Source organism: Phyllostomus discolor, chromosome 3 (genome assembly GCF_004126475.2).
Source record: "Phyllostomus discolor isolate MPI-MPIP mPhyDis1 chromosome 3, mPhyDis1.pri.v3, whole genome shotgun sequence".
Taxonomy (NCBI): Eukaryota; Metazoa; Chordata; class Mammalia; order Chiroptera; family Phyllostomidae; genus Phyllostomus; species Phyllostomus discolor.
This window is the reverse complement of record NC_040905.2, coordinates 176,811,829-176,825,189: the sequence shown is the minus strand read 5'-3', so window position 1 is coordinate 176,825,189 and position 13,361 is coordinate 176,811,829. Positions and strand designations below refer to the sequence as shown.

The 13,361-nt window shown below is 45.3% G+C and overlaps 1 protein-coding gene across 3 annotated transcripts in view; it reads left to right on the top strand.

Annotated features, from left to right (window-relative positions):
• TLE1 (TLE family member 1, transcriptional corepressor) overlaps positions 1 to 12,585 on the top strand; it is an 83,222-nt gene extending 70,637 nt beyond the window's left edge. For all 3 annotated transcript variants that reach the window (XM_028507105.2, XM_036021773.1, XM_028507090.2), the window contains 6 exons: positions 3,917 to 4,166; positions 6,115 to 6,362; positions 9,230 to 9,377; positions 10,789 to 10,939; positions 11,778 to 11,854; positions 11,997 to 12,585. In XM_028507105.2, coding sequence (XP_028362906.1) covers positions 3,917 to 4,166; positions 6,115 to 6,362; positions 9,230 to 9,377; positions 10,789 to 10,939; positions 11,778 to 11,854; positions 11,997 to 12,104 — 982 coding nt within the window. In that variant the 3' untranslated portion in view covers positions 12,105 to 12,585. The remainder of the gene's footprint in view (positions 1 to 3,916; positions 4,167 to 6,114; positions 6,363 to 9,229; positions 9,378 to 10,788; positions 10,940 to 11,777; positions 11,855 to 11,996) is intronic.
• The last annotated feature ends 776 nt before the right edge of the window (positions 12,586 to 13,361 follow it).

The window sequence follows — 13,361 nt, the reverse complement described above, 5'->3', positions numbered from 1 at the left end:
CAATAACTCTGTAAACACCTGTTTTCCTTTGGCCACAGAACACAGCATAGTTTTATTAACAGGAGCCAGCCTGCCAGGAAAAAACAACCTGCTTCCCTGAATGCAGTCTTGTTTTCCAGTTTGCCACTGCCGCTGCAAGGAAGCCCTGGGGGGGCGGGGACAACTCTGAGTTCTTTCTCCTCTGCTGTGTTCCCAGCAAATGAAGAGTCTCCTGGTCCCAACATGTGTGATTTCATTCAGTTTTTAAGTCTGTGATGTCCATTGGGCTTTATTCTTTTCAGTTCTACAACCAGATTTCACACTAAGATCTGGATCTGTAGATGTTGGGTTCAGAAAACTGGGTGTGGGTCTGGGACTCCGTTCTCTGTCTTGGATACAGGTGGGTGGCCCTAGCAGAGTCGCCCTATGAGAGCTCCAGGGACTGTGCTTTCTGTCCTGCAGTTTGCCACAATCCTGTCCAACTGTTCTCCTCTTTGCCAAGTGCCACCCTCCCATGCCTTTGAATTTCCTGACTTTTCGTGCCTGTTCATTGTCATGTGCTTCCTGACCCTCACACTTGTCCGCTGGTTCAGATAAGAACCCTTGTTTCAACATATCCTCTTTCCTCTTTTAAAGTCACCGGTGTTTAATGTCGGCACTGTCATCGCCTCAAGGCCCCTGCAGGTGTCAAGCACTGTGTCAGTGTTCTGCAGTTTTGCAGCTGTTACCCCTTTTAATCCTTACAGCAACCCCTTCGACCCTTGTATTTTATTACTGTTTGTACCTTAGAGATGAGCAAAACAGACACATGACAGGTCTTAGGTAGGTGGGCTGACTAGGAAGACCCAGTTAGTGAGGCCAGTGAACCAGGGCTCCACGTCTCAGGTCCATTTAAACCCAAGTCTGGGATCTCGACTTGGCTGTGGACCTGGTCTAACATGCTCATCCATCGGGAGCCCTCGCCTCAACTGTTCTCGTGAATAAACAAGTGAACATAAGATTTTAATTATTGATATGAACACGGAGGAAAGTGCACGAACCGTATGTCTGTAGCTCAGTGGCTTTGCAGCAGAAGCACCCCGGAAGCCTGCCGTGTGTCCCTTCTGGTTGCCCAGGGTACCCAGCACTCAGACCTTGGGTTTTGCCTAGGATTGAACTTCTGTGCATGCAGTCACAGCATATGCATTCCTTTGTGATTGGCTTCATTCTGAATTCAAGTTTGGGAGGTATTTATAAATACACTGTTTGTAAATGCCCCTTCTTGGTTGATTTGACCTTTTTTAGTTTTTCAATCAGTAGCGAAGGAAGCTTCCTTCTGGATCTCTTTAATGTTGTTGTGGTGCACCATTTACTCGGCCTTTTCTCAAAGGAGGTCTTGTTCTACCTGTAGGAGAAAAACTAATTCCAAACCATCTCGTTTGCTCCCCTGGTTTCACTTCCAGTTTACTCCTCTTTTGAGACCCGTTCCCCCTTTGCGTAGTTCGGGTTGTCCATTTGATTAGGCTCCCAGCTCAGCGGGCAGTGCCAGCTCCCTCCAAGGCCCCGTAGGACTTACGTATTAACATCCACACGGGTCTCCCCTGGGGCGGACGAGTGCTCACAGCTTCTGGCAGCAGTTCTGCGCACTGTGAATCAATTTTAAATTGCCTCAGAGTGATGATCACAGACCTCCTGTGCAGTTTAAAGAGGAGGACACCTGGGAGACAGGTGGTGTCTCCCAGAGATGACAGTACAGCTCTCCATCTGTACCGTGTGCATCTATTTTGATCTGGAACATTGAACTCTAAAATAAGCAGGGTTCCATTGGAAGCAAGAAAAAATTCCCTTCCCTTGAAAATCTGGAATTGCTACAAGGGCTCCTGATGGAAATTTCACCTATGTGGAAGTTGATTTATGGCAAACAGAAACTAACCTTCACACCTGCCATTATTCTCACGGCACAGAGAGCTTGCAGAGGCAGCAGGTTCTCTCTCAGTGTCAACCACTCTTCTCCCAAAATACATTCAATTTCAATTTAAAAAAAAAAATCACAGCTCGTATGCAATATTATTTTGTATTAGTTTGAGATCAGACAGTCATATACTTAACAAAGTGCTCCCCCCGATGTTTCTAGTACCCAGCACCATACACAGTCGTTACCATATTATTAATTCTATTGGTCGTTTCTCCAGCTTCACCTGGTTATTTGTTGTTTTCAGACCCAGGTCAGGGTGCCTCATGTCTGAGTTACATAACTTGATATTGGACCTTGAATAACTCTCCTAGGACATGCCTTGAGTTAACCCCCAGTTCTTGTGGTCTCATCTTCAAGGGCAATAAAATGCTCTTTGATTTCAAATACAGTAAATGGCATAGGTTCAATTAACTATGTAATGTGCATGTATTGATATATCGTGTGGACTTGATATATTAACACCCATGGTCTTGAGATCTGTGAAGGGACTGCAAGGTGCCAAGGACAAGTTCCAGAGAGTGCCCGGATTTATCACAGAGGGTTATGGGAAAGAGGGAACTCTGTGTACGTCATTTATTGTTTATGCATGTGGACGCATAGAAAAGGTTTAATGTTGAACTTCTGGATCACCTAGGGACACTTCTGACAGGAAGAAAGTGAGAGTGGTCTTCAGTGCCACATGTACAGTTCCATCAGGTTGGATGTAGGGCCAAGATAAAGTTTATTTCTCTCTCTCATGGTGTCACCAAGGCCTCTGCATCCATCTTTCTGTTCTGCTTCCCTCAGCAATTGATTTCCATCTTTAGAGTTACCTTTTGGCCCCAAAAGGCTGCTGGAGCTCTAGTCATTTTGCTTGTATTTCAGGTTGGAAGAAAGAGAAAGAGAAAGGGGGCAGGCACATTCCCCTCCCCTTTTTAAAATTCTTTCTCTTTCTTTTGTGTCTTTAATTAATAAACTTATTTCTTAGAGCAGTTTTAGATTCATAGCAAAATTGAGTGGAAAGTACAGATAATTCTCATGTCTTCCAACAGGGTCTGCTTTATTTTAGGTTAAGAAGTTCCTCTAAATGCCAGCAGCTTCTGCTAGATCTCTTTGGTCAAAACAGAGCCTCACCTGGCTACAAAGCTGGGAGCTTTGCTGGAATTTGTGGTCAAGGTAGACGGGGAGAGTGTTGAGGAAGACACTTGAAATCTGTCACAAAGCCGTTTGACCTAATAGAATCTCTTTTATTTTCTCTTGGTTATGCAAAACAGAGCTTAAATTCAAGTCTTAAACTGGTACCTTTAGAAAACTGTTTCTGTTTGTAATTATTATGAGTTCTTGAGCTCTAGTCGTACGCATCAGTAATAATCATCTTGCCCTGACTGGTGTGCCTCAGTTGGTTGGATGTGATCCTGCAAACCGAAAGGTCGCTAATTCAATTCCCAGTCAGGGCACATGCCTGGGTTGAGTGTTCAGTCTCCGGCTGGGACACATGTGGGTGTGGGAGGCAGCTGATTGATATTTCTCTCTTGAATCAATGTTTTGCCCTCTCTCTTATTTCCTCCCTTCCCTTTCCCTAAAAATAAATAAATAAAATCTTTTTAAAGAAGTAATTATTTTAAGTTATACAAAGAAATGATGCAGTTATATAAGGTACTTGGAAGGAGGTATTATGTTAATTTGGAGACACATTTAGTTTTTTATCATGGGATTTGAAGGAAAGCTTTATGGAATGGATAAACATGATTTAAAAATTTTAAGTGCAATTCAATATATGTGTCTTTTGGTACACCTTAGGTTTCTATTACTCTTTTAAATTTGTTCCATCAGTAAATACTTCAACTTATATGTGATTTTAAAAGGAAATCCTAACAAGCGAATTTTTCCTTTTGTCTTTCTCATAGAAGCGTGCTGAGGTTGTGACTAATTGCTTTATGGTAAATGTTTTTTCTGTTTCCTCTCATGTCATTCTCTTCTCTCCAATCATTCCCTGTCCAAAAGTGCATACTCCTTCCACGTGACGGCCGACGGCCAGATGCAGCCGGTCCCTTTCCCCCCGGATGCCCTCATTGGACCCGGCATCCCCCGACACGCTCGCCAGATCAACACCCTGAACCACGGGGAGGTGGTGTGCGCGGTGACCATCAGCAACCCCACAAGACACGTGTACACGGGTGGGAAGGGCTGTGTCAAGGTCTGGGACATCAGCCACCCCGGCAATAAGAGCCCTGTCTCTCAGCTCGACTGTCTGGTGAGTGAGCAGGAACTGGTGCACAAGGGTAATTTCTCCCTGGAGACTCAATAAGGAAATAGCTGTCCGGGCCTGGGTTTTATTCCCATTATGAGGAAATGGAAGCCCGTTCTGTTTCCTGTGTTAGCTATTTAGCTCCCCCACCCTCTCCCTTAAATGTGAAGGTTTCATTTGTTGCTCTTTCTGTGGTTAAATCCCCTGATGGATTTCTTTAAAAAAAAAAAAAATACTTTAGAGTCGTTTACAGAAGCTGTCGTTGTTTGAGTATTCAAAAGGGGGTTTCCCATTTAATGGATGAAAGCTCAGCTAGCCCTGGACTCTGAGCCCAGCAATCCACTCAACTTTTAATTTCCCTGTAGTCTTCGGATAAATATTGAATAGTAAACATTTGATAACATGGCATTAAAACCATTCTGAACAGGGTCTGTGTTTTCAGAGAGGCCTAGGGGAGCTGGCTATGTTTTATTACCTTAACTTCAGGAAAGGGTTAATAGATCCCACTGCTGGAAATCGGGGCAGCCATCAGCAAAACAGGGATGGTGAGAATGCTTTCCCAAGGTACCCAGTCCACCTCCCGGAGGACGAGAATACCGCTGTGCATTTCTGAGGGTCATGGAACACACAGGGACACGTTTCGGTCTCTAAATCCAACCCCAGGATTTATAGACCATATGCCGTTGTTCTGAGGCAGATGCAGGGCCACCCTACCTGGGGTTGGTGTCCGCCTGCGTGTGGCAGTCGCAGATGGTGCAGTGCACTCACTGCCTACCTGGATTCTAAAGGGAGTGCTTCCAAAAAGAAGGGCAGTATTTTTGAGACTTGGGGGTATAATTATTGGCTTATGTTTTTCAATGTGGTTGGCATTTTATATATATATATATATATATATATATGACTTTATTTATTTATTTTTAGAGAGGGAAGGGAGGGGGAAGAGAGAGAGAGAGAAACATCAATGTGCGGTTGCTGGGGGCTGTGGCCTGCAACCCAGCCATATGCCCTGACTGAGAATCGAACCTACAATGCTTTTGTCTGCAGCCCGCACTCAATCCACTGAGCTACACCAGCCAGGGCTTATTTTTTTTAATAAAATAACTTAAAATTAGTTCCATTTATGCCTTAAACATTCTTACACGCAGCCCAGAATTCTGCAGTAGTATTCTTTTGTAACATTCATCACCTTTTTAAAAAAAATTACGTGCTTAAAGTTTCTCTAATCATTGAGTAATGGGACGTGGTTAAAGCATAGTAAAAAATTTCAGCTACATCTATTTGGGTTGAAGGATAGCAGTTACTTCTCTTGGTGTGGGGGGAGGCAGTCACTTTAGGTCTCACCTCCCTTTTTAAGATGTGTTGATGTGTAAAAAGAGGGAGAAATGCCCTCTTTTATCAGTGTATTTGGCTTTTGGATTGAGAAACGTAAATAATGACAGAAGCCGTATTACAGAGGAAGCAGCTCTATGAAATTCTTAGACAAGGATCCATCTAACTAATGAAGAGAGACTGTGTGCCAGCATTAGGTACAGTTAAGAGTATTGAAAACCAAAACAACATAGGCAGGGGTTCTACAGCTCCATATAGTAAGTAGGGGAGAATGATGAGATCAGAGATTTATAAACTAGCTTTGAAAAGTGGTTTCTTCAAAGAAGAAGTACGTGTATACACCTAACTTACATCTGCCAGGACTTTTGTTCTGTCTACTCAGGGAGAACTGGACAGGAGGTACAGTGATATCTAAGCATGCGATCCTACGAATTCATCTTGTTTACTATTTCAAAAGAGACAGCTGCAATAGGATCCTGATTTTTACTACAGAACTCTTGCTTGTTAGCATCTGTGAAATACCGCTTTTTCAAGTCAAAAACCAAGATAGCAGCAGTTAGAGGACATGGCATTGTTACTGCTTGGTGTAATGCATTACAGCAATTGAATTATGTTCATTTCACAGAATAGAGATAACTACATCCGTTCCTGCAAATTGCTCCCTGATGGCTGCACTCTGATAGTGGGAGGGGAAGCCAGCACTCTGTCCATTTGGGACCTGGCCGCTCCGACCCCGCGCATCAAGGCAGAGCTGACGTCCTCGGCCCCCGCCTGCTACGCCCTGGCCATCAGCCCCGACTCCAAGGTCTGCTTCTCCTGCTGCAGCGACGGCAACATCGCGGTGTGGGACCTGCACAACCAGACGCTGGTGAGGTGAGCACAGGTGGTTTTCTGTGGTGGGGGGTCAGAAGGCCTCCTGTCATCCCTGCTTCTCCAGCTGCCCCAGACACTCAGCCCACACATTAAGACCCTCCTTGTGTGCCAGGCTTGGAGCTGGGTGTTGGGAGTGCAAAGACAGAGTTGTGTCACTTCCCTTGAGGCGCTCACCATGTTGATTGAGTGCTCGGTGTCCCCCAGACCTTATATTTAACTCTCTTGGGTTCCCATGATCATTCTTCAGGCACAGGTAGATGCTAGACCTGTTTCAGAAATATTCCTGGCTTTTGCCAAGTGGCAGCACATTATCTATCACATAATAGTAGGAAGGGTCCCCAGTGCTAGATATTTTTGGCTTTGGCTAGAACCTTGCTTGTGCAAACAGGAGTCAACTAATGAAGGATAACAAAATCAAGAAAAAGAACATTAGAAGAGAAGGTTCCACGAATTTCACACACAATGGTTTTCAAGTATCCGTGTTTCTCAGTAACTAACTCAGGGCTCATTCACTCAGGAGTGAGCCCGGCTTCCCGGGGCCTGCCCCAGTAACCATGGGGAGAGATGCATTCTGCCACTTTTCTGTCTCTCCTTGGCTCCAGCAATTCGCTCCCTCGACACAATTCTGTGATGTTACAGAAGAGGTTTTGAGAATGTAAGCACTAAGGAAACATCTGAGGCAGAACTAGAATGTCTTTCGCCCTTTGGTTTCCCAGCGTCATTCAGAAACACTCTTTACGGTGTGACTTCAGTCTCACGGATTGTTTAGCAGGCCTCCTCCTAACGCTTTTGGGCCTGTGTGCCAGAGGAAGGGGCAGGCAGACTGTGGATGCTGTCATAGCAGCTCACTGTCCCTTCAGTCAGTGTCTCCGAGCCAGGCTCCGTTCCTGCGTGTACGTGACAGCATGGCGGTTGTTTTTCTCTTGCAGCTCAGATTGAGCAAAATGGATCACTTAATGACGCTGGAGCTGACGCCTACTTCAAACTTTTAACCTAGCAAGTGTTCATGATTTTTTTTTCATTCTTTATAACTTTGGAAATAGCACTTTCAATATACCAGTTCTCAGTGCTTTTCAGCTTTTAATCCTCATGATGTCTGCCTTGTTGTTCCTCTGGTTTTATGGATGAGGAGCCTGAGGTTCAGAGAGGTTCCGTTTACCTGCCGGGGTTGGGTGTGTTGGAGCTGGGATCAGGGTCCAGGCATTTTGTATCTGTGTTCTGAACTCCTGCTCTGGGCCAGCTCCCTGTAAGTGCATCCCTGTCAGATACAATGTAGGGTGTTTTATAAATTTCTTCCTCAGTTCGGACTGGCCACATGTGGATAGCAGCTACTCTGTGCGACAGGGCAGTATAGAGTCTGTCCGGTATCTTTGTATCTGCTGAGACCTGGCACATTCTGAACTGTCCTAGGGTCTGCCTTGTAGGAGCCTGAGAGTAGGGCAGAGATGTCTGGGCAGGGGGATGGAGGAATACCCATGGATCGCTGTAAGTCGGCAAAGTCATTTATAGTCAAAGAGTGAAAGTACTTCATGTTCTAGAAGTAAAAAGAGGTCAGAGGGTAAAAGGGAGAGGTGGTTGCTGGGTGTCAAGAATGTTGGGGGAAAGGAAAGCAGCCCCTCCAGCAGCTGGAGCAGGGTCTGCTCTCGGTCTGCGTGAGCTATGGGGAGGACTAGGACGCAGACAGGTGGTTGGGGTGCACCTGCACGGTGACAGAATTTGGAAGAACTGGGGTGTAGGGGGAGAGGACTAAGACAGAAGTTCAGATTAGCTTGCAGAGGAGAGTTTTTTAAAGAGGGGACAACAGTGGTGCTTTTTTCTTCTCTTACACACTCACTAAATTCCGAGCTCAGCCTAAAAGTGTGGAGATCTGTGGGAATAACAAGATGACTGGAAGGACAGGCATTAAAACTTTCCTCTTGGTGTTGAAATTCCCGAGCAGCTCTCCAATGGGCCCTGCCTGTTATCGTGGTGATCGGGTCTCTCGCCTGTTCTGGTTACTCTCCTGCCAGCTCCCTCTTGGCATGCAGAACCAGGTCCAGGACCCCTAGACTGCCAGCCTGCAGAGGCTTACACTGATCCCCTTCCTCAGCAGGACCCTCTTTTGCCTCGCAGAAAACCAGTGCTCATAAGATTGTATTTGATTGATTGTTCTTGGTGGTGGTTTGTGACTGAAGCTTAAGGTTTCCCTTTAAGAGAACAGTCTTGTGTTGGGATTCAAGGCAGGGTCTTGCGGAGGTGCTGTGGGTTGGCCTCAGCAGTTAGCTTTGTCTGTGCTCAGCACCTCTGAGTCAGAAGGTGGGCATGACCTGTTGTCTCCGGGGGTCCAGATTATCGAATGCAAGGCTCCTTCTAACCCAGACAGCAAGGTGGAGCGCCTGAGTGAGCTCATGCTGTTGCCACAAAGGCCACCGTTACGCTGACGCACTCGTGGAAACCTGAGTGCTTCTCGACCCCGAGTTTGTAATGTGGCGATACAGGCCTGTAGGGGTAAAGGCTGGGCCTCTGTTTTTCTTTAAGGAATACGGTTAGGATTTTGTGTGTTTGTCTCCTCCCCCCCCCCAACATAAACACTTTTCCAAATCTGGGAGAAATTTTACCTTCCAGATGGGTTTGTAAGGCCAGCTATAGGAGCATATTTAACTCCTGTGTAGTGACCTGAAATGGCATTCCATTTCTCTAGCACTTGGATCGTGAAAAAAGAAAAAGAAAATGCAGGTGCGCTCTTTTCCTCCTCGGGGAAAGGTTAGTTTGATCTTGCACATCAGCAGACACTGACACACACACCCCGAGTCCAAAACTAACAACACAACAGTGTTTACCTTGAGCTCTGGCAGGAAATCATTATTCAATCTGGTTTGTTTTATCAGGCAATTCCAGGGCCACACAGACGGGGCCAGCTGTATTGACATTTCTAATGATGGCACCAAGCTCTGGACGGGCGGCTTGGACAACACGGTCCGATCCTGGGACCTGCGTGAAGGGCGGCAGCTGCAGCAGCACGACTTCACGTCGCAGGTGCCTGGCTTCCTCCCACCCGGCGTCTGTGCGGGGGGGTGTGGTGTGTGCGTGCGTGTGTGCGTGGCGTCCTCTCCCTCCCTGCACACCCCCACAGTAGTGGCAGCTATACAAACAAACTGGGCTTAAATTTGAGATACTGAATTTTTTTTGAACCCCAAACAGACAAACAGAAAATCCCTGAAACCCTCCGAGTGGTGTCTCAACTCCTGTAGGTTAAGCCACGTTAAGCTCATGTTCATGTATGAGTTCGTGTAGGGAGTCGCTGCAGTCAGGACTGTGTCGTTTTCCTTCAGCAGCGCTGGGTCTTTTTTGCGTATTCTCCCCATCTGATGTGGGGGTGAGCAATGAGTATTGGACTCGCATATAAACAGAGCTCGAGAAACATGCAGGCATAACACAAGGAGTAGAGAAAAATCACAACAGCTCTGAAAGTTAATTCATTTTTCTTGCATCAGGGAGCATAAAAAAATGCAGCAGCATCTCAGTGGATGCGCATTTTATTACTCATCCTTTAGCAAATGGACTCATGGCTGACTACATTTATGGAGTTTTGAAATGATATAAAAATCTCAACTTTGTGGATTGTGAAGATTATTTAGATGAAGAATCTAGACCTGTTTGGGGAAAGCCTGCCATTTTTAAACGCTTTCTGATGACAGAATTGTTCCTTTCATCAATCCTTGTTTACTTATTTGTTTGTAATGGAAATAATTCCACTCAGAAAAAATAGGACAAAATGGAAAACAACTATACATACTACTAAATTTTGTGTCCCTGCTAAAATTTTGAGTTTTTTATAGTTTTCTCTGTTTTAACCCTTTCCCCAGTATGAGTAGAATACTATTTTTGGTCTGCCTTTTTTAGAAATAAAACTTCCTACGGAAATTCTCACGTGCATATGGGAGGAGTACAGAGAATGTTCAGGCACATACAAAAGCACAGGGGGTCGGGCAGTAAGCCCCACCTGCCTGTCACCCAGCTTTAACAGTGACACATGACCGGTCTGGTCTCGTCTGTCATTCCGCCCCCACACATGGGATCATTTTGTGGCAGACCCCAGACATTCTGTCATTTCAGCCGTAAGTCTCTCAGTATCTGTAAACGACAAGGATCCCTTTAAAACAAAGCACATGAATACCATTATATTAAGAATAACTTCTTAATGTCATCACATGCGTGTGTTCCAGTTTTTCTGGTTGTCTCATTACGATTTTTAACACTTGGCTCACCTGGGTTGGGTTGCTTGTCCTGTGGACTTGACCTCAGTCTGGAGTTTGCTGGTTCCAAACTTCTGTTCTTGCTGTTTCCCTGCCTTCTCCCCACCCCCCCACCCCGCCCTTTCTTATTGCCATTTTCCTTCCTAAGTTGACTAGGCAAAGTCATTAGCGAGCCTTTCTGCTTCTTGTAGATATTCTCCCTTGGGTACTGCCCAACCGGGGAGTGGCTAGCTGTGGGCATGGAGAGCAGCAACGTGGAAGTTCTCCACGTGAACAAGCCCGACAAGTACCAGCTGCATCTGCATGAGAGCTGCGTGCTGTCCCTCAAATTTGCTTATTGTGGTGAGTTCAGCTGAAAGGAAACCCGAGGACACCGATGGCCTAAATGGGAAAGACATCTAAAAAAATATAGTAGAGATCGTATCTGGAAAAAATGTTGTGCTCTGAGCAGCTGGATGCAATAATTCTCTTGTCTTAATATGTCCCTCAGAGCACAGTGTTGTCTGTTTTGGTCTGTTTTCCTAATTTGAGAAAAGTCAGCAGGTGGTGAAATTGCCTCATACAAAGTTTTGACGCATTTGTTTTTATTGGGGGGAGTCTGGGGTGGGGGTGGGGCTTTATTGAAGACTGGGGCAGGAGCAGAGGAAGTCCTTAGGGACTGTCAGTGGACTCTTTTGCTGCACCCGACTGTCATGCTGCCGTGAATCTAAAGAGAGAAGAAATTCACATGCAATCAAATGTTCACAGGGCCGGTGCTGGCCGGATGAGTAGCTTTTGCTTACTGACCACACTCTATGTGCCATATTATCGTGTCTGGTATTTTACTTAGTTTTGTCATTTAATCCTTCCTAGTCCCATTTTGTGATGGGGAGACTAACAAGGAGAACAATTTCATGATGCACTGTTTGAAGACCCACTGTGTGCTTGGGTGTGATGCTACCTGTTGCGGCTAAGTGGGCTGACATGGTCCCTGTTGCTGCTTTGATTAAACCCAGGGTTGCAGGTGGTTCACAGCAGAACCTGGATTTAAAACCTCCTTTCTCTACTTGTGTCATAGCCCATCCCTTGGACAAGATAGTTCATGATTGAAAATGGCTCTAAGTTTGATTAGGTCCACGTAACTAAAAGTATAGTAGGGGGTTTAATCTTGTTAAACTACATCTTCCTTGGATAATTCTAGGTAAATGGTTTGTGAGTACTGGAAAAGATAACCTCCTCAACGCTTGGCGGACCCCCTACGGAGCTAGCATATTCCAGGTAAGTCGGTGTTCCCTGCTGAGAATGACATGTTGACCTCGGTGTTGTAGCGGTGCCAGAGTGAGGGTACCCTGGAGGGAGCAGGGCCACTGAGTAACTCTGTCCCACATTAAATGTGCCCCCAACTTTTTTTCTCTTCCAGTCCAAAGAGTCCTCATCTGTGCTCAGCTGCGACATCTCTGTGGATGATAAGTACATAGTCACTGGCTCAGGGGACAAGAAGGCTACAGTCTATGAAGTCATCTACTGAAAACATTATGTGTTTTAATGTTTATAGTTGAATTGGGCCAAAATGTTTTGAATTTGTAGAAATAGAAAAGTCGTAACTTTAAAACCAAGAAAACCTGTTTTTAAACCTCGACACAAAACTACTTTGAGTCTACAAGGAGGAGGTGATGAGGCCATCAACAGAAGGTCACCTATCTGCCTAGACCAAATGGAGCACCGAGCGAGGTGGACAGAGGGGCCAAGGGCTGTGGGCTTGAGGAGCAGAGCCCGCCGACCCAGGCACAGCCGGCCTGTTCCTTCTGTGTGATCCGCCCACAGTACCTTCCTGTTCCTTGCAGCTCCCCTCACGTTCCACCCTTGGTAGCGCTGTGGTGTCTCCAATGAACTTGTTTCCTGGTTTTGCATCTTGTGAAATGTTTTTTTGTATTTTTGTTGAAGGTTAAACATTTGTATAAATTGTAAATATATTTGGTTTATTACAGTAAAGGCTTTAGTACCAATAAGTGGTTTTCCTTTTCATTCTTTTTTTGTTTTTCTCTACACTTTGGGATCATTGATGTGGGTTTGATAAGCAAAGCCCAAACATTTGTAGAGGGCTTTAAAATGCACTTCTGATTTTGTAAGTATGTTTGGTCACGGGCTTCCGCTGCACTAGAACCTAATTAACACTTGTGAGTTACTGGATGCTCAAGACTAGGAATTGTGGGTAAATTGAAGGTATATTAATAGCAGTTTTATTTGGAAAGCTAAAATAACTTGGTCCAAGTGCATTCTTTTGTTAGGGCACACTTGTAATTCGAGGTCTCAGAGTTAAGCTCTGCTTTCTCTTGGTGATCCATTGGGAGACAGAAGAGGCATAGCCTTCTCAGATCTGCACTGTCCTTCACAAGCTTCCCGCTTCAGGAACTGGAGGTAACTTGGGTCTAGTGAGGAGACTGATGATGTTCACAAAGCTGTAGAGTTTATTAACCTGTAAAAAGAAAGATGGTCTGTCATCCGGTTTTGTCTTCATTAGTACTTATTTAATCTATTATATTAATTTGCTGTACTTACGCCCGCCACACCCAGCACTTAGCCTCATTCTCCTCATTAGGGCTTCCCCTGGAGCTCCAGCCGCCCTCTCCTTCATTCATCTGGCCTGGTCTTCGTGGACAGGCTTTTACAATCTGATTAGATGAAATCTAACCCTGGGCTTTTAATAAGTTGCCGTGCATGTTTCCTCCTAAAGACTGCAAGGCTCATTCTTTATATACCTATTGTTTACTGTTATATTTTCAAA